At 37.4% G+C, this 23,799-nt stretch overlaps 4 protein-coding genes across 8 annotated transcripts in view; 1 reads left to right on the top strand and 3 right to left on the bottom strand.

Annotated features, from left to right (window-relative positions):
• Positions 1 to 23,799, top strand: part of LOC135695641 (uncharacterized) — a 74,443-nt gene that overhangs the window by 13,777 nt on the left and 36,867 nt on the right. The window contains exons 3-4 of the mRNA XM_065214784.2: positions 5,182 to 5,269; positions 12,528 to 12,599. The gene's annotated coding sequence lies outside the window, so the exon portion shown is untranslated. The remainder of the gene's footprint in view (positions 1 to 5,181; positions 5,270 to 12,527; positions 12,600 to 23,799) is intronic.
• LOC135695636 (uncharacterized) lies at positions 91 to 6,430 on the bottom strand. 3 transcript variants are annotated; one of them, XM_089110075.1, is made up of 7 exons: positions 6,291 to 6,428; positions 5,738 to 5,778; positions 5,161 to 5,245; positions 3,442 to 3,648; positions 2,345 to 3,076; positions 1,236 to 1,814; positions 91 to 1,187 (listed from the first exon to the last, which is right to left on the bottom strand). In XM_089110075.1, the coding sequence occupies exons 1-7, from the start codon at positions 6,340 to 6,342 to the stop codon at positions 271 to 273; spliced, it is 2,613 nt and encodes an 870-aa protein (XP_088966201.1). In that variant the 5' UTR covers positions 6,343 to 6,428; the 3' UTR covers positions 91 to 270. The 3 variants fall into 3 exon arrangements, with proteins under 3 accessions (XP_088966201.1, XP_065070849.2, XP_065070848.2); XM_065214777.2 differs by having other exon boundaries at positions 91 to 1,814; positions 2,345 to 3,073; positions 6,291 to 6,430; XM_065214776.2 differs by having other exon boundaries at positions 91 to 1,814; positions 6,291 to 6,429.
• Positions 8,164 to 18,126, bottom strand: LOC135695635 (uncharacterized). Of its 2 annotated transcripts, none has more exons than XM_065214775.2 (5): positions 17,709 to 17,882; positions 17,144 to 17,245; positions 15,597 to 16,526; positions 10,641 to 12,548; positions 8,164 to 9,951 (listed from the first exon to the last, which is right to left on the bottom strand). In XM_065214775.2, exons 2-5 carry the CDS (start codon positions 17,235 to 17,237, stop codon positions 9,437 to 9,439), a joined length of 3,447 nt encoding a protein of 1,148 aa, XP_065070847.2. In that variant the 5' UTR covers positions 17,238 to 17,245; positions 17,709 to 17,882; the 3' UTR covers positions 8,164 to 9,436. The 2 variants fall into 2 exon arrangements, with proteins under 2 accessions (XP_065070847.2, XP_065070844.2); XM_065214772.2 differs by lacking the exon at positions 17,709 to 17,882 and adding an exon at positions 17,911 to 18,126 and having other exon boundaries at positions 8,165 to 9,951.
• LOC135695642 (uncharacterized) overlaps positions 19,978 to 23,799 on the bottom strand; it is a 32,778-nt gene continuing 28,956 nt past the window's right edge. For both annotated transcript variants that reach the window (XM_065214787.2, XM_089110064.1), the window contains one exon: positions 19,978 to 23,605. In XM_065214787.2, the coding sequence (XP_065070859.2) occupies positions 20,727 to 23,605 (2,879 nt within the window). In that variant the 3' untranslated portion in view covers positions 19,978 to 20,726. The remainder of the gene's footprint in view (positions 23,606 to 23,799) is intronic.

Here is a 23,799-nt window from a genome sequence, read left to right as displayed (position 1 = left end):
ACATCACATGATCCTTTAACAAGCCCAAAATGTTAAAAAATAAATTAAAATGTAAATTTGCAGTGAAGCAAAGTGAGCAATCAATGTAGATTATTCTTTTATGATGTTTATTTTTATACGGTTCAAATAATGAACCAAGAAGATTTATTTGCTCAATTAAGCGTTTAATTTACAGACGCCACCAATTATTTGCGTCGTCAATTATATAATTTAAAGCGTATGTAAGTTGTAATTGTTGTATGTTGCTATCATGATCATCGATTATCGTCTTCATTTGCCAAAGCCGCCTGTTTTAACGTTTGCCTTTGAAGATGTATGTGAAACTCCATGCTGAATGTATGGTGCATTTGGACTTTGCGAAATCCTGTTTATATTTTTTGTGATAACCGTCCCCCTGGATGCTGCTTTGTGATGTCTTTTCTTATGGTGCTTCTTCTTTTTCCCCTTCTTCTTCTGATGACGTTTGTGTGCCTGTTTGTGCTCATTAGGTTTTTCTTTTTTCTTTGGTAAGCCAACTGGGATTCTGTTAAGCCATGGCTTGTTCCCCTTATTTTTTGATCTACTCTTCTTCTTGTGACTTTTTCCATGCTTCTTCCCTTTCCTTGAGGGTCGTTTTTTCTGTTTCTTGGTTCCAATAGATACTGGTTTGGTCGGTGGCCAATTCCCCGGTAGCTTAGGAGTCGTCGTTGCTTCGGTAGTAGGTTCCTGTCGTCTTGTCGTTGCTGTCGTCCCAGTGGTTGGTGTTGTTATCTGCACAGCTATTTTATTTGTAGGTAACACAATTGGTTGTTCCGGTTCAATTTCGTTCGGTTTCGAGGTCGGTCCATTTTCATTTGCAGCTACTTGTCCGGAAGGCTTTGATGGAGATTTTGTCGTTGGTGTTGGCTTTTGAGTAACAGGCACAGCCGTCGGTGGTTTGTTTTGAATGTTATCTGGTTTCACTGGGGTAGTTGGTTTGTGTTCTGACAGTTTCTCTTCTGCCGGCTTTGGTTGTTCCGGTTTCTCATCTGATTCCTCCTCGTTTTCAGATTCTTCTGTCGGTTTTTTAGGTGTTGGGACAGCAACAGGAACTTTTTGTTGTTCAAACGTTGGTTTTGCAACCTCTGATGGCACTTTTGTTGTTGGTTTTGCTGGTTGATCACCCAATTGCGTCTGGCCGTCGTTTTCCTCTCCTTCTCCTTCTTCACCTATTTTTTCTTGCTCTGGTTGCTGCTCCTCTCCTTCTCCTTCTTCACCTATTTTTTCTTGCTCTGGTTGCTGCTCCCCGTCTGTTTGTTTCTTCCCGTCTTCCAATGGCAACGGTTTTCCAGGCTCTTCCTCTTCGGTTTCTTCCTTTCCTTGTTCGCCTCCATTTGCTGGTGCTGAGAGCGATGGAGTTGTTTTGCCTTCTGGCTTTACTGTTGGCAATTGTGGTGATGATTGTGGTTTCTTTAAGTCTTCTTCTGGATCTTCTAATTCGCTGCCGGGTCCCGAATGCTGTCCTGTTTCTTGTTGTCCAGTCGCAGGTGTCTCCGGGTTTTCTTCATTACTTTGCTCCTCTTCATTGTTGGTCTCCGTTCCTTGCTTCTGTTGATCCTCTTGCGAAACTTCTTCCTCGCTGCCTTCTTCTGTCTGCGAGCTTACCGTTGGGTTTTGCTGGTCCTGTTCGGGTCGTTTCATTGGCCCTTCAGTTGGCTCATTAGGTGGTGATGTCTCTTCTCCTTGTGTCTCCTCTGCTCCTTCTTGCTCTCCAGGCTTTTCTTCGTCCTCTGTGTTTTGCTGTTCTTTTTCCTTTGATTCGTTATTTTCATTTTCTTGTGTGTTGGGTTTTTGTCCTGACAAATAAATACAGATCATTTGGTGGCATTTAGAGCTAACGCTATTTGATGCTTATTATCAGATTTCTTTTGAAAATTTTGAAGTAATATTGATCTTAATTCATGCTCATCTTGTACTGCAGGCATTGGTTTGTTCTGAACTTGCACCAAGCAACCTCTTCATTTTAAAGCCTAGATGTTTAAAGCCACTGATAAACGATCTTTAAATGTATGTGGGCTCGATTTTTACATCCACAAATACAGGCGGCATTTTCATATTACGCTTCACCATAATCAAGTCCCTTCTGTTGTTTTTAATGCCCCCTTCTACGTGCATAGGAAACTTAGCATAATTACAAAATCCCCACAAGGATGATGCTAATGACGATAAGTATTTGATGAATGTCCACTTGCTGTTATTAGATCTTTATGAAGATCTAATAAGGACATTTCAGAGAGTACCTATTCTTTTATCCATGCCGGATCTTCACAATTTTGTTTATACTTAAAGCAATGGACATTTTTCATAGGACTCGACTTCTTCTTACCTTGCTCAGCAGGACCAGCGACGGGTGATGGGTTTGTTGGCACGGTTGGCTGATTCGTTGCCTGCTGCGACGGTTTTTTTGCTGCCCCTTTATTCTCAGACTTTTCATCTTCAACTTCTTCTTCTTCATCAACTGATTCTTCCTGGTCTGTATCCATCGGCTTATCTTCGTCAATCTTCGGTTTTTTCTGTACAGGAACTGCTACTGGAGCTTCTTGGGTGTTTTGCGTGGGTTTCTTGTGATCAGTTTCTAGATCTGTTTCCTCTGTTTCTTCTTCCTTCTCTTTTTCTTCTTTGTCAGCAGATTCTTCTTGATCTGTATCCATTGGCTTTTTTTGGTCTATTTCTGGTTTCTTTTCAACCGGCACCGCTACCGGAGCTTCCTGCCCCTTTTGTGTAGGTTTCCTGATTTTTGTTTCCTCTGCCTCTTCTTCTTTCTCCACTTCTTCCTCATTCTCTTTTTCTCTCTCCTTTTCTTTTTCCTTTTCTTTTTCCTTTTCTTTTTCCTTTTCTTTTTCCTTTTCTTTTTCCTTTTCTTTTTCGTCCTTTTCTTCTTCACAATCTTTCTTCATGTCTTCCTTGTTTGGCATTGGAAGTTTTCCGATAACAATTGGTGGGAGAATTACAATCCCCTGCGGTTTCAATTTTTTGCCATTCTTACATCCTTTTTGTTTCTTTTTGTCATAAGCTGTCTTTTCTTCTTCTTTCTTGTCATCTTCCTTTTCTTCTTCTTCTGAAAATATGGATGTAAAACTTTGGACCTATAGCTAAGTTTTGTTGTTAGAAATTTATATCAAGCAATTTTAAACTCAACTTGAATCTTTAAATTCTAACCAGCTTCCCACATAAACTAGATGTGCATATCTTGCTGCAAAAAATGCTTTTATATTCTCTTCAGTTTCTGTTCTAAGACTATTAATTGTTTTTCACTCCTGATGTTCTTTGACATATATTTGAGTTTTTCAATGTAAAACCCCGTTATAGCATGTTATGATTTAAGTTTAATAAAGCTTTGTTGTCGATTCTGTAACAAAAGGGGAATTAAAATGAGAAAAAGGTTTTGCGTTTGAGCAAGTTTTGTACATTGAAATGTCATACCCTGATTGTTGTCTTCTTTTGGATCTGCTTCTTTATTGTCTTTTTCACCAGCCTCGGCGGGATTCTGTTCTTGTGGCGACTGCGAGGCTGTTGCAACTGTTTCTGCAGCTGATTCTGTTGCCTTCCCAGCGTCACCTTTCTGCTTGCTTAGTGTTTGTGATTCTTCTTCACTTTCATCGTCATTGGTTTCGTCATCATTGCTCTCTTCTGGAAAAAAAGAAATTCAAAGTTTGTTTCAAATAGATATCCTGGCAAATATACAAGTTTTTTATGAAATATACAATATACAAATCATTTTAATGAAGATGGATTGTTGTAAAAATGGAACTTCTCATTATGATAACTATTTCTTAAAATAATTCAGACGATTATAGAATTGCAGTGAAACTTTTGTTAAATCTTGCTCAACTTTGACCCTATGATATTCGGCTCTGCCCTTCTGAAAGCTCCTATGGACTTGTCATCTTATGATTGTCACATACATGTCATCTTATGATTGTCACCAAACATTTTATTAACCGATTTATGGAGTAGATGATATACATTATTGGTAAAATGAGAATTGCTGTTGACCTGTCTGTCATAAAGTTTCGTGACATATAAGTGAAACTGTGCATGCTTTGGTGTGTAGAACAAGACAGTTCTTAGTTGCTGTTCAGAGTTTCAACCTTGATGTGAATATCTGACAACTACTCACTATGGGCGAGAGTAGTCTCCAGTTAACGGCAGTGGCGAAGCCAGAGGTAAAACCAGAAGTTGGCTGAGCCTGACCAGCAATTTTCAGTGATATGTTTTCCCATAATGAAAAATTAACTCTAAGAAAGAAAAATACCCCTTCTCTACGTCCCTCTCTATCATCTTCAGAAATCCCCTATTCTGCGGTGGAGCGTTTTTTTATGGAGCAGTGGTTCACCACTTATATGATTATGACCAAGGTAAGGCTCCCAGAAATTCGCCTGACCAACGTCATATTTTCACTGAATGGAGCTAGGTGATGGGCCAGAAGTTTCATGTGAACGCATAACGTTTATTTTGTTGATTTAAGTTAATGTGTGGAAATATCAACTTAAACAGTGTGAATAGTATGTTGTTGACTAATGAATCATCACAAACAAAAGGCATCTTTTGTGTACTACTCTACTTGTTGAGAGCCAGGGGGGAAGAGTAATGAAAATAAGAAAATCATTTCTGTATGATTTTGTTGCTTTTATTCTGAAAAGAGTTCTTTCCAAGCTAAATGATGAAATTGCTTTACTAGCCAATAATCAAAAGCCAGTCATTCTGTAAATTCTACACACTTTTGGTTGACTTTTGACATTACCATATGAAAATGAAATTTTCTGCAGAGTTCTTTGACCATCGCTCACTGCTGGTAGCTCACAAAATGAACTGAATTTGTTGGAAAATTGTTCCAATTCCCTTGTTCCACCATGAACAATCCGTGAAAATTGTTCCACCATGAATAAATTTTGACAAATTAGAAGTAGGCGTTTTATTATTGGGCGTGGTCAAAAGGGCGTGGTGTATTGTATCTGAGCCTGACCGTCCCACCAAACCTGGCTTCGCCACTGGTTCACGGTAGAGGAATCGCGGGAATTTCAATTCTTGTATGTGTTGTTTAGGGGATATTTATGTATTTAATAACTGACGGTTAGAAAAAAAGAAACTTATTTTGATGTCAGAATTTAGAAACTAACAAGCAGATCGTTAGCTAGCTACCTTTCTTATCTTCTTGCTCAGCTTGTTGTTGCTGTACAGGCGGAGAAAGAGGCTGGACTTGAGGTGCTGCAGCAGGAGCTGTTACCTAAAGCGGAAAACGAGTGAAAAGGTAAAATATACGATGAATTTTCATCAATTGGTTTCATTATCACACTAGAACTGATATAAATCCTCTATTTCTAAGATTCACTAATGCAACACCAATTTAAGCTATGAAAATTCGGCTGTCAGAGGCTGTCAAATTAAATGCTTCTCATACATTTCGAAACGAAATCGTCTTATGAAATCAAAAGATTATGTGGTTTGAATGCTGAATGAAGCGTAAGGGTCGATTGATTATACCGTTTTGTTTTGATTCTCGAGGAAATAAAATGATTGTGAGTTATGTGTAACAATTAAAATCTCAATAATTTATATAGAAAAAAAATTCATGGGTTAAATTTTTATATTAAAATCATCAACTTTATAGTTAACTTCAATTATAAAATTATTTAATGTTTTGACATTGTTAATCGTTTATTCAATTTCTGTTGAAATTTAATGAAGATCTAATTGGACTAAATGGGATAATGCTTACTTTAGCGTCTGCCTCTTGAACATTCCTTTGTTGTGGAAAAGCTGTAATGAAAAGGCCACCTCAGTTATTGGTTCTGACATGCTTAATAACGCTTAATAGATATAGAGTCGATAAACAGACAGTCAGTACATTCAAATCCTATTCATTTATGCCAGGACCTTTCTTAGATTTCCTTGTGGTTTTCTCGTTAGTAAAATAATGATCTATAGCTTTTGCTATCGATAGTTAGTCTATCTGATCCGTTTTAATTTGCACTGTAAACCTGCCATAGACGCTGCTGAATTTCTTTATCAATCACATCGAATGTCGCTCATTTTCAATCCATTGCCAACCACTTTTAAAGCAAATACCCATAATGTCTCAAACATCTTAGAAACAGCAAAAGACTTGGTCTCTTCGGTCGAATAACAATGGCTTTTTCGATTTCGTGATGCCAATTTCCACAGCCGTAACTAACGAAATCCAAAGATTACATTTTTAATTGCCAAGAAAATTTGATTCACCGTGACCTGTTAACGATCCAGTCATCACAAAACATCATAACACAACTCACCTTTAGAAGCAGAAATCAGAAAAATAAGCCCCAACAGAAGTTGGATTTTCATCTTGAGGTAGCCTTGAAGTCAGCACTCAATGATGAAGTAACGCCAAGGGAAGTATGCCTTAGAGACAGGCAGCTAGGTCACCACACTATCGGGTCACCGAAGCGTTGCCATTGAGCAAGTTAATAACAGTTCAAGCTCAATTGTTCATAAACGCAAAAGCATGCCAAATACCTGCTGTTAATTTCCTCTCTTCTATTGGTTATTTAGTATTATTTTTGAGCCGAAGATAAAACTTACCATTTTATTTGCAATTACGATTATGTAATTTGTTTGCTGAAATTGGTGTATGATAACAGCCTTAGACTTGGGCTAACTTGGGTACCATAGCCACATGAAGTGGATTGCCAATTGGAAGAGCGGTGCGGAGAAGCGGATAAGCTTTTTAGTGAAAAGGAAAAAAGGGGAAAGAATAACAGAAAGTGAAAAGTTTTAAGTGGATAACTCAGAAGAATCTCAGAACACTTTCCTTTCCTTTTAAGTGAACGCTCTTGCAATGCTCGGCTGTATTCGTTTTTACTTAAATTCAATTTGCTTTGGTAACCAGCATAAATTTTAGCTTGCATTTGTTCAAGGATATTTCGAACAGCGATGGTTCATTTGCGATGCATCGATGTTTCATTCATTTGGTTGATACTTTTAAGGGAGCTTCATTTAAATCCATATCAATATAATTATGGACAGAACCATATCAGCTAACGTTGCGATGATACAATATCTATAAATGAATAACTAAAATATCCAAAATAATGTTTATATATAGTCAACATCAGGGGATGTAATGACACGTAGCCAGACGTAATGACACGTAGCGTGACGTAATGACACGTAGGGTGACGTCATAATACGTAGCGTGACGTAATGATACCTGACATCTGAACAAACCACAATCAAGTGGTCTCCTAGAAATAATAACAAACAAACTGATGCCAAGCAATATGAATAAAAAGCCAAATATATTTGATCAGTCACTATTCCTTAGTCCCTGACTGATGCTTCGATTGTGCTTTTGAAACCCTCTGTTTTCGTTATGTTATTGGTGTTGAATATCTTATCAAATTGGAAAGGAGCAGAAGACATACAGATCTAATTGGAAAGAGGTGTGCTTATAGGCTTTCAAAAACCCACAGATTTGGTTTCAAATTAAGACTCGAGAACACCAACATTGGTTTTTCAAGGTTTTTGTGAACCAAAATGATCGTTTTTTCTGATTTATTAGAAGAATAGGAAATAGTACCTGCATTTAGTTCTTCTCTTTAAAGTAACATAATTTTACAGGTTATGGTTCCAGTTATTGTTTTGCCTCATATACGGTGTGGTCTTTATGCTTTGTTAATTCCTCTCATTTTATATACCAATGTCAAGCTATGCATTGGCCATCCTCAAGACTAACCTTCCTTCAGCCCTCAGCCGTGGAACCGTAATATAGGTGTTGTATGAGCTGTAGAAGGTTGTTTTTTTGTCAAAGGCTGTTGGCTTGATTCCAGCTTTCACTCTGCCTAGCCTCTTGCTCCTGTTTTTCGAGAAGCTATGGGTGACAATCGTCTGATCGCCGCTATCAGGCTTTTAGTCTCTAAAACGTTTGCACCAAAACTGTGCATTTTGTAGTGCTTTCAATTTCTCTACTACCATTTTGATTTTTTAAAAAAAATATCACGACATCACTCGAGGAGACAATATTTTGTTTTTTCCATCACTTTTTTTAAAACAGCAATTTTTTTGCACCACGTACCTTGACCAAAAAGTATAATATCTTATATAATTGTAGAAACATTGATAAAGAGCACAAATATTAATTCGATTTTGTACTAGACTCAGTCAAATTTCAGAAAGAAAATATTTCGCATTGTTAATATTGTAAAAGAAAAATAATTCTTGTATATTGCTTTCATTATGTACACGATTACATATAAAACACTGATCAAGTTATTGAAATACTTACATTTATTAAAAAATCCTAACCTTGTGAAAATGAGATGTTTACCACAAGTTAATTTTAAAAAAATATCTAAAGGTAATATTATATATTTCTTGTTTTAGTACTAAACTTTTTCCGTTTAAAGCGTACGAATATATACAAAAATGATTAAAAACATTTAAATCTAGACTTAAGCTTTAAAGGACTGAAATTCACTTTCAGGTGGTTGCATGAGCTAATTTCTCCAAAACGTCATGTTACTCCGAACGTTTTGCTGTTGTAGAATAATGGTTGATAACAGCAAGAGGAGCTTGTGGTTTTCTATTCGGTGACTATTCCACTAGATTAGCATTAGATAGCATTTAGGCTCAAAACAATATGAAGAAGGTGAAATATTGAATGGGTTTTTATATGGATCATGCGTCACTGTGCTTTGTAAGGTCGGGTTTTTGAATTTTGTTTCACACGGGTAATATAGATCATGAGTGTTGGGCTTGAGTATTGAATTGTTTTAATGCATTTACGAATATGAAAGTGCAGTTGCCATCTTCTTTTTTTAACGGAAGTATACAAAAAGAGGTCTTGTCGCAGTAACTTTTAGAACATATTTATATCAGTGTTACTGCCTGAATTTCTCAATAATTAATTACTAAGGTCCTTTAAAGACGAAGTATGAAGATTCATTTAGCACTAAAGAACAAATTTATGCCTAACGATTTAGAAATGGTCATTTCTTAATCTCTAACTAAAAACCTCGAGCTGCCATTCATGTTCATAAGCTGGCAAGAAAACTCTCTGATGATCATTTGCTTCACTTTTCATCTATTCTGCATTGTAACGCTTTGCTTTGCTATCCTAGGATTCGTCCTGAAAGAGACTTTTTTCTTCTGAAGGCTTTTCTGTTGACTGACTTATCTTTTGACCTGCAAATTCTTCACAGCATCATTCATTTGATTCATAAAAAATAATGCTGTAATTTTTGTAATTCTGTTGAACTGTCTTTTTCCAACGAACCGTCGTTGTTTCATTTTTGTAAATAAGGTTTTAGATGGGTTTGCTTTTCATGCATTCTGTTTAAAATCCTCATCTCTGTTTTCTTTCGCCTTACTGAAGATCTACCCTGTAAGTGATCCTGCAGTACAGGATAGAAGCATTCCATAAAGAACATCTCCCTTACATCTACGATGATCTTTTGCCAAATCTTTCAAACCCTTTCCTCCCTACGACTGTCTTTTTTGATGCCTTATACTGATTCATTGCATTGACGTCATTAGCCAATTTCCCCTGCTTCCTGCTTAATGCCGAATACTTTGCTGCTTCTATCCCTGTAACAATAAGTTCCATTCTCTTCACTTTATCCAGTCTATCTTTCGATTCATTCAAAAGTTCTGTATCTATTTTCAGTTTTTGTTGTGCTTCCTTCATTGCTATGCTGTTTTCGGTACCTATCTCCGACTTTCTGCTATTTGCATGCTCAATCTCCATCTTCTTGATCGTTGTTTGGTCGCGCTTCATTGCTCTATCAGATAGCTCGACATCCTTTTCTGCTGCCTGTTTCACAAAATCAACCAGCTTTGCAATCGATCCTGGATCAAAACCAACCTGATTCTCAATTTTTGTAACTGCTTGCGCTGCGTCCTTTGTTTCTTGCAAATCTTTCGTATCTGCCTTTATGTTGTGATCAAGTTTTTGTTCTATAATGGAGAGTTTTGAATTAAGTTCTATGTTGGTGGCATCTACTCTTAACACTTCTTGCGATTCATTTATGTTTATGAACGCAAAAGATCTTTCATATGAAAGAGTTTGTTTACGTTTTTCGATGCCCAAACTCTCTGAAAGTTCGGTTGCTGTAGATTTATCTAAAGCAAGAGACCGATCAAATACATTTCGTTCTCCAACTCATTATCATACGCATATGGGTATACATTTAAGCTTACCTTTTCGTCTTTATTTGACGTTTATAGTCGAAGTTTCGGACGAAATGTAGTTTCATTTGTTAAATTACCTATCCATGTACTTTGCTTCAAGATACCAGGAAATTTCCTAACATCTCCTTTGTGAATAAGTGAATTTGCCCGAAAATTTGCTTTTGAACTAAAAAACGTTAATTTTGATTTTTATCGTACTCAAGATTCGAAATCTGCATAATAAATGTCAAATTTCGCGAACGTTGATGAAATTAACTTACACACGTGCAGTTTCTTTAGCCATTTCTGTCTTTTCAGCCTTCAAATTCAATTATTGATAAATCTGATTTCACAATACACAAATGACATGAAAGGCGAAAACATAACCTATTCTGCTAAAGAAATGCAATCTGGCATCATGATATGTATATATTTTAAGAATCTTTATATCAATATTAACAAGTATTTTTGATCACCTTGTGCATCTTCATCCATTTTCTTCTCAGCATTGTCTGGCAATGGGAACAAACCATACCCAAGCGGTACTTTTTCTGGGTTCTGAACTTTTGTCTGCGGAGCAGCTTGGTTCATATTCTGCTGTGGAGGTGACGAGCCATGGAAAACATCAGAATCTGTGTTCATGGCCTCAAAAGGTCGTGCAGTTTGTGCGTAACTCTGAAGTTGTGGAGCAGCTGGTGGCGGAGTTGCATAGTAGGGTGCGTAGAAGGACGGTATGTCTCCCTTTGAAGCGGCAAATGACTCTGAGAATGAGGCAGGGACTTGGTACACTACAGGTGATGGGGCACCAAAAGATGGTCCTTGTGGTCTTGGGAGGGCATAGTGGAAAGGAACGCCTGAATGTATGTAATCCGTAGCAGGTGCCACTGTGTACTGCGTTTGGAATGCAGGTACCTGCGTTTTTGCTGCAGGTTGCTTTTGCTGCTCTACAACAGACGCTGTGTATTCTGGAGCCTGGTAACTACTAAAGGGATGACGTACGTCACCAATGAAAGGTGAATGTACATTGAAATGAGGTTGTTCTCTCTCGATAGAATGAAATTCACCCATGTGATATGGCTCGTGCTGAACAACTGGTGCCTTGTACGTTACGTGAGTATACAAAGGTATATGCTGTTGTGCGTTCAAGCCTTGACTACGGTAAAGATTCCCCATTGGATTTGCATGCTGTTGGTAGTTAAAGAACGAAGCCAAGGCAGGATTCTTCGGTCTTTTGGTCGCCTTTGGTTTTACGTACTTAGCTCTGTACCGATTGACATACGGGTAGCGAGGACTATCAGTCCGAGTTGTGAATGGTGGTGGTGAATATGTAGGTCCGGGAAATGATAAAGATGGTTTCCTTCCAACGAGAGAAGCTGATGGACTCTCTCGATTCATGCTTGTTGTCTTTGCTTGCCCGTATGGCTTCACTTTGCTAGGGTAAAACCTTGAAAGAATGTTTGGTCGCCTGTTCCACCCCTGTTTTGGTTTTGTTACCGTTGGTTTAGTTACATGTCGAGATTGAGCATCAGTATGCAAAGCCATTGATGGTTTTGGTGCCTCAATAGCTGCTTGGAATCGAGGTCCCTGAGCATATGATGTCTGAGGGAGTCTGGTGGACTCTCGCTGGTTACTATAGTATGAAGGGGTTTGTTGCCTCGATCCAAATTGATTACCTCCTTTTTCAACATTGGCTAGCACGTATCGGTAGTTTCCAGTTTCCGCATTATTTGGACTGAAAGCGTAATTGATTGCTTGCGGGAAAACGTGCTGTACGACAGCCGACGGCGGTGGCGCTGGCATTGACATTTCTTGAATAGCTGGAGTATAAGAATAGCTGTTCGAGGCTGGTTGCACATACGAGGCTTGTTGTACGTACGCGGCTGGTTGTTGGTACGTTGTTGGAGCATAACTCGTTTGGTATTGAGTTGTCTGGGGCGTATTTTCAACGTGCGTGCGATGTAGGGCTTCTGCGAATTGCACTTGGTGTCGTGCGTTTTCTGTAGCCAAGTACTTTGCTAACTCCAACTGTGTTGTCATTAATTCTATATCCTTTATTTCTTTTAGTTCATTGTGAATTTCCTCCTCTTTCGCGCGGTCGTTTTGTAGTTTTCGCTTTGCATTGGTAAGCTCATTATTTCCTTTTTCTCCGTCATCGCTAACGATAATCTTACTCCGCGTTTGAGCGTTCTGCGTTGCTATTATGTCTTTAGCAATCTCTTCATCATAGGTTTCCATATCTTTTCGCAGCACGTCCGCTAAGGCGTGTGTTTCTTCTACGGAATTCTCTGGATTTGCACCAAGAGCTTTCTGAATTTGCGTCAAAACGTCCGCTGCTTTCTTTATGTCTTTCATTTTCCTTTCAGCCGTTTCCATATCTGGACCCTCTGTAGGCAGAGAGAAGGGAAAAGATACCATTAAAGAATTGGCTTTTTTCTGTAAGTAGAGTTTTCATTTGAAGAGAGTTTTTACTTTTCTATGTAGATTTGTGTCCTTGAATTTGTTTTCTACAATGACTAAATTTGTTAATACTACTGTTCACTTGATTTGCTGTCAAAATGTGCCAACCGAATTCTGATACGAGCAGACCCCAACTATCTACAGATAATGTAATACCATAAATGGATCATGTGCAATGAGACAATGAAGTTTTGGGCAAAAGAAAACTTTGATTGAGTACTAATTCTATGTCGAATCAATCTGAGGTAACCAGAGAGCCCTCTCACAGATTTCTCACAAAAAATACACATTATTCAGTCAGTCTTATTAATTCTTAACAATTCTCAATTTTTACAACGCATTCTTTCTCTAATGTCATTCTTTCAATCACAGTTATCTTGTTTCAATGTCACGTACAGTTTTTTCATTTGGTTTTGTTTGCTGTCATGTTTACGTCATCTGTGAGAGAACTCTCCTGGTTTCTAAATAATTTTTTAAATAGAAAGTTTCCCGACGAAAAATATGTTTTCTTTTTTCATTATGTTTGTTTCATTCTTTTTAATTTTTGGATTATGAGAGAGGTGCATGAAAGTGTTAAAAAGAAGAGAGTTACAATTAGTTGTTTAAGATCGAGGGCAGTTTTCAATTTTATTTCAGTTTTTAGCAGAAGAATATTTACTCAGCCTTTGGTAGACATTTTTTGTCTTTTTTAATATCAATATAAGTAGTTTATTTCTTTTTGACATTACTAAACGTATAATTATTTTAAAGTAGATTGCCGCCTTTGAAGCTCCTTCATCTCGTAGTTTCTAAGTGTCATTAGAATAATAAACTATTTTATCGTTTCCAAAACTTGATTATGAATACCCAAATAATTTTAAGCTATGCACTTAAACATTTAAATTTCCCTATTAATCCTACGGAAATAGGTTAATGTTTAAAGCAATGGTGGTAGTGTTGTGACGCAGTTAGTAGAACTAAGGGAAGATAGTGGTTAATGAGATTAACGAGAGAAAATTTAAAGTTATCAAGAGAAGAGACTTTTTAGCTATTAATAGGAGAACAATGTTTTTTCAAATGGAAACTGATCGATTTTGAAAAATAAGTAAAAATGATTCTTGAAACTGTGATTGAAAGATTGAAAGTTACTTCTAATTTACATTTCAAAACAAATATTTACAAAGACAAAACTTTACAACATAGCAAAAAAGCAAAAAAAATCAATAATATTTCAAGTTGCTCTGTTTTATTGATAAGCATTCCATCCCTACTGCGTTCAGTTTTAAATTCTTCAAAAGCACGTAAAAAATTAAATGGGGATGATTGCAAAATCAACTTTAATATTTTTTGCAGTGGCAAAGTTTTGACAAAAATCAGATAATATCAATGGCCATTTTGTTTTTGTGTTATAAGGTGCATTAATTTATCAAGAATCTTCATAATTGTTTCGATAATTATGGCTTATAGTTTATGAATAGATCTATCATCTTCGAGGAGTTGGTTGATTGTCTTGTCTCAATGTTTAAAACTCAATAGTTTCTGTTTGTAGCCAAATCAGAATTTACGGGGTTGACAAGATGGCATATTGAAGCTATGGAAGTATTAAGGGGCTCGATCACAACCACCCAGGCCATCCGGTTATGCTACTTTTTATCCCTATTATAAGCAAGTTGATAAATCTTAAAAATAAGTTTAGAAAATTTCTAATGAATATGTCATATTTTTAAGTTTGATTCTTGACCACAGACTCATACTTATCTGGTTCAATGTTGTGTCGCCTTCTTTGCCAACAATTCCAGCGTGCACAGAACATTCTGATATCTTCTGATTTATTGCTACTTCCCATTCTTGTTCCAGCCTTTCTTTGAGAACGAGATCTTCTGCATTCTTTATCCGCCATCGAATACCTCTTAAGATCGCCATGTGTCGTCATTTCTATCGTAGCTGGATACATAACTCCCCCTTTTCATTCGATCAAGAGAGCCCATCGTTGATCTTCAGGTATTCATCAAGAGTTTGTAACGATGCCATTGAACCCATTGCAGTCAAGCACACATCACGAGCCAATAGACTCTTTTTCAAACCAACTAACCTCTATCTATTTACTACCAATATTTATTTATATAGATTTATAGAGTTCACTTTCCTTATAAGCCTTTATATCCTAACACTATTGTATTGTGCTTTGCCTGGTATGTTTACCCTTGGTATCGGTGAATGTCTTAACAGTTTCAATCACAAAGAACTTCCCTTTCTATTTTAACACTGTCAAAAATGTCATATTTTTCTAAGAATTGTGCAATGATTTTTCAATATTGGTTTTGAGTGCAAATCGATATCATTAACACTATATCACTGCTGTTCTTAGCGGATGTTTGTTATAAGAAGAATGACTTTAAGAAGCTTTCAATTCTTTAGTCATGAGGTTAATGTTAAATATTCTACGGTAACTCATTGTTATCTCGGGTTACTCTCGGCTACCTCAGTTCTTCAGTTTCAAGTTTTTTTATATAATCTGGTCCGTAGAAAATATCCGTAGTATCTATGTCCGTTCAAGGCCATGCTGGGTTTTACTATCTTTGATTGTCATAAAGCAATCAGGACATTTTTTGTCAAATTTTGATGTCTCGACATTAAATGGTCAAATTCTCAATCAAGTAATTTTGAAAAAGACTGTTTAATCTGACATTTAAGTGGTGTAAACTTTATTTAACTTATTCATTCAAATCATTTCTGGAAAAAACATTTGTTTTCATTCAAGAATAACCAAATTAAAAATCCCTCATTCGATAAAGTATCAGATATTCATCCAAATTAAGGGATATCCATTTTTTTAAGTTTGCTCCATACGCAAATAAATTTTAGAAGTGTAGTTTAAGAATATTTCAGCGAGGTAAGTAAATAAGTTCAAGATTAAGTTTATTGAAGAAATTTCTGAGGAGCTCTGAAATTTTCTTCGAGTTTTCGATGAAACATGACAGTTTCATGAGACCTACCATCAGGCAATGACCTCGGCTTCATATCTCGGGCCTCGTCTTCTTGTTCTTCTTGTTCTTCTTCTTGTTCTTCTTCTTCCTCTTCTTCTTGTGCAATGTCCCTTGTGTTAATCACGTGCGTCTCCTCATCACCTTCGTCCTCCTCCTGTGCGTCTTCTTCATCCTCCTGCGTATCGTCAACATCACGCCTTTGAATATCAAGAGGCTCGTCATAGTCTCCATGTAAATTATTATCCAGCTGCTCCTCCTCAACATTCCTTGTTACCATTTTATGTGCATCACCAGCATCCATGAACTCTTCTTCCTCGCTGCCCCACATGATGTAAGGCATGATATCTTCCGGGTTACCAATAATAGGTTTGTATATTGCCCTTCGTTCACGCGAGATTTCTTTTTTACTCGAATTTTCTTTTAAATGTGAAGTTTTCCTCTTCTTTTTTTCAGTCAATTTACTTTCTTTCTCATTATCAACGTCTTTATCACTATCCTGATCACTCGATGAATTATCATCCTTTGCAGTTTCTACGCTGTCCTCATCTTCTCCCGGTTCTTCTGCAGGTTCTTCTCCCGGTTCTTTTGCAGAGTTCTTCATTTCCCCCGACCCATCCTTTAGATAAGGCCCCTTATTTATCTTCCCCAGTCCCTTGTATTGCTTATCCCCTTCATCATTATCGTCATCAACATCCTTATCAGTCTCATCTTCGGTTTCTCCTTTCGGGTCCTTTTTCTTCTCCCGACCCTTTTTAGGCTTTCCGTTCGGTTTAAATATTATTGGATATCTGTCGTCGAATGGAATCATGGGAAACGGCATCACTACTGGCAACGGCACCGAGCTTTGTACATTATTTGCCATTGGTCCTTTAGCATGGCCTGATCCTATCTTCTGTTGTGTTGATACCCGTTTCTTGGGCTCTTTTATTTCTTTAGAAGCTAGGAAAATAAAATATTTAATTATTTACATGTCACGAACAGAAAAATTAATAGAAGTAGTAGTTCATTAGCGTGTGTGCGCATAAAGACAAAAGCTGGTCAGCGGTGACAAATATTATGCGTTGTCAGCTGAAAAAATGCTAAACAACACCAATAGTTAGCCTGCTCCTTCGTTGCGCACACTGAATCTATTTTCCGTCGCAAGAGAAACCAGCGTTTGGTTTTTGTTTGAATAGCAGCATTTTGCCTTAGAACGCGCAGATCGCTTCTTTTTGCCATGTTTGTATAGTCTTGACAACGGGTAGAAAAATATTGCTACTCGATTTGTTACACAGCCTACATGCCATATAGTTGATTATTTTTCGATGATTACATTAAGTTTGAAAGAATCTTTAAATCGATCTGCTCTACACTCTTTCGTTGTTATTGGTACATTATCAAAATCAAATTTCACTTCCTTGCTCTCGTTACACAGAATATTCAGTTAAATTTGAAATCTTTTTGCTCGACCTTTTTAATCTAATACTACCTTTTTATAGATGATCAAAGTGTTGCCTGTCATGCTTACTGAATACCAATAAAAAAGTCATATAATGATAAATTATATGCTGACATACCATGTTTATTTTTCTGTTTGGCTGATAACGATTTTGACTGGACCAGCGATATTATAACATACACTAAGATGCAAAATGCAATCTTGAAATTCATCTTGGAATCTGCAATAAAAATGGTTATATTAAATAGCGGTTGACACAAAGAACTGTTTGAACCTCAGAATGCAAGCTAAAAAACGCTTTTGAATATTTTTGAAAATTATTTCTACATCACTCAAGCTATGTTTACGAATCATTTTGATATTGCCATTTGACAAAGGACACGATGCCTTTCGAAGCAGATTAGCTATCGCAACGTAATCCCCTTTATCAGCTTGTTATATTCTATCTAGCGTGGTATAATATTTCAAACTGCAATATCTTTCAAGCTTGCTTTGGTTTTATCGTCTTGCCTCGGTAACATGTCACAATTCGGCAAGAATAGCGTTTCGCTGTAAAGATATCCTAAGGTATCGAATGCTCTTTGGCATAATTCTCTTCCTTTCGAAGCAAAAAGCTCTACTACATTAACGCCTTTATAATGCCTTCCTTATCCATTTACATCTGCAAAAAATTCAATTCAAACCTCGAGTTGGAAACTGTCCACTCTATTCCATCTACCCTGTATCAAAACTTTCCATTCGTTTTATTATTACCAAACATATCGGTTTTAAGGCTGTCTCTCTGCAAGTTTCCAAACTGATCAGTCTCTAGGTAATTGGCGTGAGCTGCTCACTGATTCGCTTACAAGCAAAATAGAACGCTTAACCATGCATTAAGGTACTCACCTTTGAAATTGCTTCGTGAAACTGATATATTTTTTCAAGTTAGGCCACAAAATAGACACTAGTGCTCCACTTTTGCCAGTTGCATTCTCAAAGTTAGAAATGATTGCTCCTTCGGCGAATTAAAGATGTCCTTCTTGAAATCTCTATACTTGCAGTTTGCATTACCAAATCTATGATATAATGCACGGTCTGTCCGCGCAACATTGCCCGGATTCAACGGCTACTGGTGTCGTGATTGATGTTTCCATGGAGTTGATTGACAAGATCACTGGGTCACAATTGTTTATATATACTAGGCACAGTAAGCGTGAAAGATCGGCTGTTCTCCACTCCTTCAAGGAGAAATTTGTTTCTAGTTTAAGCACAAACTTTCTGGCATTGGCTAATGCCTTTTGATTTTGATTACTAACTGTCAGAAAATTATTCCAAATGAATGACCTTTATTTTTTGATGTATCAAAGATTTATGCCAAATAGTGCTTCTGCTACTTGAAATAGATTTATGTCAAATAGTGCTTCGGTGCTCGATTTCTCGGCATATTAACAATAGTGTCATTGTTATTTGATTGACAACTGACCAAGTGAAAACTTTAAATGGAAGTTCGATTCTTTCCTAGTGATATATGCTAAGGAATGCTAATCAAAAAGCATGACTCGAAAATTAATGTCGTTTTTGCACAGCTTTAAAAAAGTGCAAGATTGAAGAAAAACTTTGTTTACACTTTTCTTTATAATAGCTTTTCATTCTTTGGGCTCCCCATTTCAGTATGATTGTAAAGAAAATCTGTTTTTGAACGTTGTTATGAAGCATGGCAATTGCTCGACCAGTATTTTTGTGAGTCCCATCAGTTAGAATTTGTGTTTTTGTTGTTTGGAATATCACAGATCTTTTAAGTCAGTATTTTTTCAAAATTTTATACAATTTAAACCATAGGTTTCTAATAATGCATAATGATATGAAAAATGCAGGCAGGGTATGTTTTGAATAAGAAATTATATCAATTGTAACCATGAGCATAATCTGATATTGTGAATAAAAACCATATCATCATTGATTTAGCAAAGGTATTTAACCCATGCCCTTCCGCACTCAATTGATGATTTAACTCTTTGCCTCGTTGACTGTAACTTGCCCTTGTTCAATTCATTAGCAACAATGTAAATGACGCTCTTGTTGCTGTAATACCACCCGTTGCTTAGCTTTGCTCTGAGCCAGATGCTAAAGGTTGTTCTGATTATTAAGCAGAGAGCCTTCGTATTTGATTGGGTAACGATAAATGCCCTCTATTAGCACTAGGTATTTTGATGCCTGAATTACCAATATATGCAATTCTGTCACAGCTTTAGGTTAATTAGAAATAAAACTGTGCTCCGGTTGTTATCATTTTCTTTGATGAACAATTACCAGTTTTCTTTGAAGAGATGATATGGTGTCTGAGTATGGTTACCAACAGTTCTTTTCATCTCAACAGGCAAATGCTTATTGTTCATATTATCCTGGCATATACCTGTTTGAAATACAACCAGTTTTGATAAACTTTTGAATGGAATCATTTTACGATGTTTCAGTTATATCTTCCTAGGGGAGTATTTATAAGCAGCAAGCAGTTTCTTTTGTGCGATATTTTGGGTTTTTTTGATCGAAAGTTCAATTTCCCGAAAGCTCTCAAGTTCATCACATTTCGTTGTTAACCTTTCTCTCGCATTAGTTTTCTACTTTCCTTTTCTGAGCCAGGCAACATCTTCTGAAATTAATATTATTTTCCACGACTTCTATGCAGTTTTTCTTGCAGCTGCATGATTTAAACTTTGCCAGTTTAGTTAGCGTGTAAATTCGTTCGTTAACGCCTGTGGTGGGCGGTTACCGGCAATGCACGCTTAAGGTTTGATTAGGACAGTCAAAAATGATTAAAATGTTTGCTCAAAATTGTTTTTAGGAAAACGAAATCCAATAAATTGCCTGCATTCGATTTTTGGTGACACCCTGATTAAGAAAATCGTAGATACACCTCCAATATCTGCTTTCTAAATGAGTGTTTTAAAAAACTTGCAGAAGAAATAAAAAATAGATATCTTTTAATACATAATGAATTATTTCATTGATATAACATTTGCGTATAAAAATGAATGAAATTATTCTCACAACTAATATAGTTTATGTATATTACAGACCTTTATTTTAAAGCTATTTAATGTTTCTTACCCTCGAATTGTCAGTTAGTTCTATCTTTACATTCTAAAGGGGATCTATAAGCAAAGGTTTAGTGGATTATTTTATCTTTTAGAACTGAACAACATACTTTAACATACACTGAGATTTTCGCAATAACAAATTTATTGATTACAACCTTGCATAAACCGGTAAAAGCGTATAGGTAACGACTTTGTTGTCAAATAACTTTATCAACCTAGTCAACTGAGCTTTAAGTCAAACTTTTGCAGATTAATTTTTGGGGCTATTTCAGGAAACCAGTTTTGACAAAAAGGCCTGAAAGTTGAAGCACTCCAAAATAAATGGTGCCTTTGTCTAGAAGTTCTGGAAAAGTATCCGGCAAAACATTTAGAACCTCAAATAATCTAGCAGAGATCTTCAACCTTATACAGAGCGGTTTATCAATTCGAATATGTTCCTGATTGGTCGAAAACGTTTATTTTTGCCTAAAATTTGCATTCTTTTACTGGTCTAATTCATTGCTATCTGAATTTTCCTTCTTTTTCTTGCGCCCTTCACCTGACATCTGCGTTTTTTACCTCGCTCCCATTCATAAATCGAAACGAGGTGATTCAAGCTTCACGACGATTCATGTCATCGTGTCTTTATCGATCAATGTCATCATGTATTACGACGTTCTTTGCCAGCACATAATCCGAGTCCACATCTGCAATGTCCTCTGCAACTGTTTGCGGTGGTAAATTTTCAGGGTGCAGCAGTAGACGCACTAGTCCCGGATCCTCGTTATCTTCGTCTGTACGGAATACTTGAAACTCGTCATCATCAGTATTTTTTTCGCGAGAATCACCCCTTTCTATTTCATCTCTTTGTGTTCCTGATATTGTTTTATCTTGCTCTGAGGTAAGGTTATTCTGTTGCTCAGTGACATCAGCCCTGCTGCTATTCAATAGATTCTCTTGGTCAATCGATTTGGCTATTTGAAGCGATGATTCAGTTTCCTGATTTTTTGATTCAGAAGATTGATCAAGTGATTTGCTGTTGTTGTCTGTGCCTTCTTTGCTAGTATCTTGTTGATCTGCTTCTTTCTGCTTGTCATTTGAATCACTGTCTTGCGTGATCGCTTCATCATTTCGTGGAGGCTGATTGGCCTCTGAATCGGCATTGCTAGTCGTGTTTCCTTCTGTGGCCGTACTTTGATTATTATTCACTTCTAAATCAACCAGTTCATTAAATATTTTATGCAACTTGTTTTCGGATGTCGAGCCATTGTTTGACGTTACCACTTGTGGAATCCTTGGGGTGAACTGATGTTGCTGAGCGGTTTCCTGGGGGCTGTCAAGATAATCCCCGGACTCAACTTGTTCTATTCCCAGCTTATTGTTCAATGTCATCATATCACCTGGCAATGGTTCCGTGTTTAAATCCTGTTTTGTTGCTTTGGTTGTTGGAAGTGTACCTGTTTTTGGCTGTGTTACGTCACTGGCCTGATTCTCCTTCAGTTGTGACGTTAGTGGTGGTACAACAGTTGATGGTAATGTTCTAACTACGCGGGTCTGCTCCTGTTCTGATTCATATTGTGCAGGTGTTTTCAAATTGCTGACTTCCAACGACGGCTTGACTTGTTCTACCTCAGATTCACCTAAGTTGTCATTTTGCTCTTCTACGTTTGCATCAGCCGTCTCCTCATCTGGCCAGTAACTGTACCTTACTTCATCGGGCCCCTGGTTTAAGGTTTCGGTTTCTGGTGCAAAAGGAGAGTTATTCCCACCTGCAAATTCGAATTCCTGTCCATCTGTTTGCTGCTCATTTTCGTTTGATGCTACATATTGTGCATTTTCCGTTGAACTGCGACTTGTTGACCTTTCACTTGGTACCGGTGTTTCTGTATTGTACTGGCTTCTTGTGGTGAGCAACGCAGCATTTCGATCCTTTGTCGTTGAAGCTCCTACGTCGTTCCTTTTAACAGAGCTTGTTGACGTCATTGCTACGCTTGGTAAATACTGACCAATCGTTGGGTCAGCTTGCGTTGTTCCTTTCATTGTTTCAGCTCTATTTGAACCGTTACTTGACGGGCTTTCTGTTCCAGCAGTTGTTGTATTTTCTTGGGTATTATCATCAATGTCCCAGACGTCAGGGTCTTTGTTGATATCAGCGTAACTCACTCTCTCCGTCAAAATAACGCTACCTGTTATTGGGTTTACTACATCAACTTCAGATATATTCTTACTGTTTATTGTTGTTGACTCTGAGACTACTTTCGACGTTGCGACAACTGTCGTCCTTTCCGTTGGTGCAATCGTAACAGCACTGGCCTTAGTAGTTGCAGTTGGCATGGTTGGCAAAACCGTTTCGTTCATTTCTACAGAAACATTATTTCCCTGTTCTCTAGCAAACAAACTACCGTATTGTGTATCAGGACTTGCTTGGTAGCTGCTCTCCTTGACTGTGTCTTCACCAGCAGTGTTCTCTTGCTTTGGCTCAAATGCATCCTGGTTTTCTGCCGTTTCTGGTAAAACTTCTTCTCTTCCAATGGCCTGGTTATTGGTATAGGAAAATGACTCTGATGGATTCGCTTCCGCACTGGATCTTCCTGGAGCAGGTTCTGTGATAGTCATACCGGCTGTGGTTTTCTCAGTTGTCTTTTCTTCGTACAAACTTCCCGTTTTGGCAAACGTGCCTAAATCACTGTCCTTGAATGCATCAGTTTTTGCATTTGCCCTTGTTGTAGGTAACATGATAACTCGGATAACATTAGACGCCTCCTTTGCAGATTCATTTGATGGCTTTAAGGCTTCGCCTCGTCTCATGGGAGCAGCTGCCGGCGCAGAGGAATACACGTTATTTTGATTATCCTGTCCTACAGCGATACCAAGGCTACTGTCTGAGTTCAAATATGAATCAATCTTGTTATTCGTTTGTGATTTGTTTTCGTTGCTTTCCATTTTTGTTGGTGTGTAGATTTGCATGGTTGGTGATTTGCCTATTGCCTGAGCAGCTTCACTTGCAAATGCTTCAGTCACTTTTGATGCTTCAGAAGTAGAAGTTGTCGTCCTATTGGTTGTCACCCCTTGTGTTGTTTGACCTGCAGATCGGCTAGATGTTGTTGGTTTATTCGCATTTCCAGTCACAGATTCCAGCTCTTCTCTGGGCGTTGTTGTAGTACTTCCATCGGTGACGTCACTTCCTGTGCTGTACTGTACATTTGAAGCAGTGGGCTCATTTCTGTACGGGTATATTTCAGATTGCTCACTCAATGACGTTACCAATCCATTGCTTTGGCCGTACTCAGAAACTGACGGATTGTAGCCGCCTGGAATTCGTCCAGTAAACAATGGCAGATTTTGAGCCGTAGCAGTTTCACTTGCATTGCGGTTGGATGTGGCAGTAGACGTTGGTTGGTTCTTGGTGGTCCTTGTTTCAGGATTTGTTTCCCGCTGTTTTGTAGGGCTGTATTGTGAACTTGGCTCTTTTGTACTGATGTCCATCTCTTGAACTAGCTGGCTGTCAATTTCCTCCTGTGATGCTAGAGTTAGAGCAGTGACAAAGATTAGATTTACATTAGATGTGCCAGCATTTCACTATCAACAACATATTCATTCCTTTATTTTTTCCATTTTTAAAAAATTTACTTTTATCTTTATTATTTTATAAAATAGTTTTTCAAATAGTTTACCATTTGAAATTAGCAATGCAACTGCCATTAGACAATTTGGTTGA

This window comes from Rhopilema esculentum, chromosome 2, assembly GCF_057945365.1.
Source record: "Rhopilema esculentum isolate cy_ngs chromosome 2, ASM5794536v1, whole genome shotgun sequence".
Lineage (NCBI taxonomy): Eukaryota > Metazoa > Cnidaria > Scyphozoa > Rhizostomeae > Rhizostomatidae > Rhopilema > Rhopilema esculentum.
This window is presented reverse-complemented; position numbering and strand designations above follow the sequence as displayed.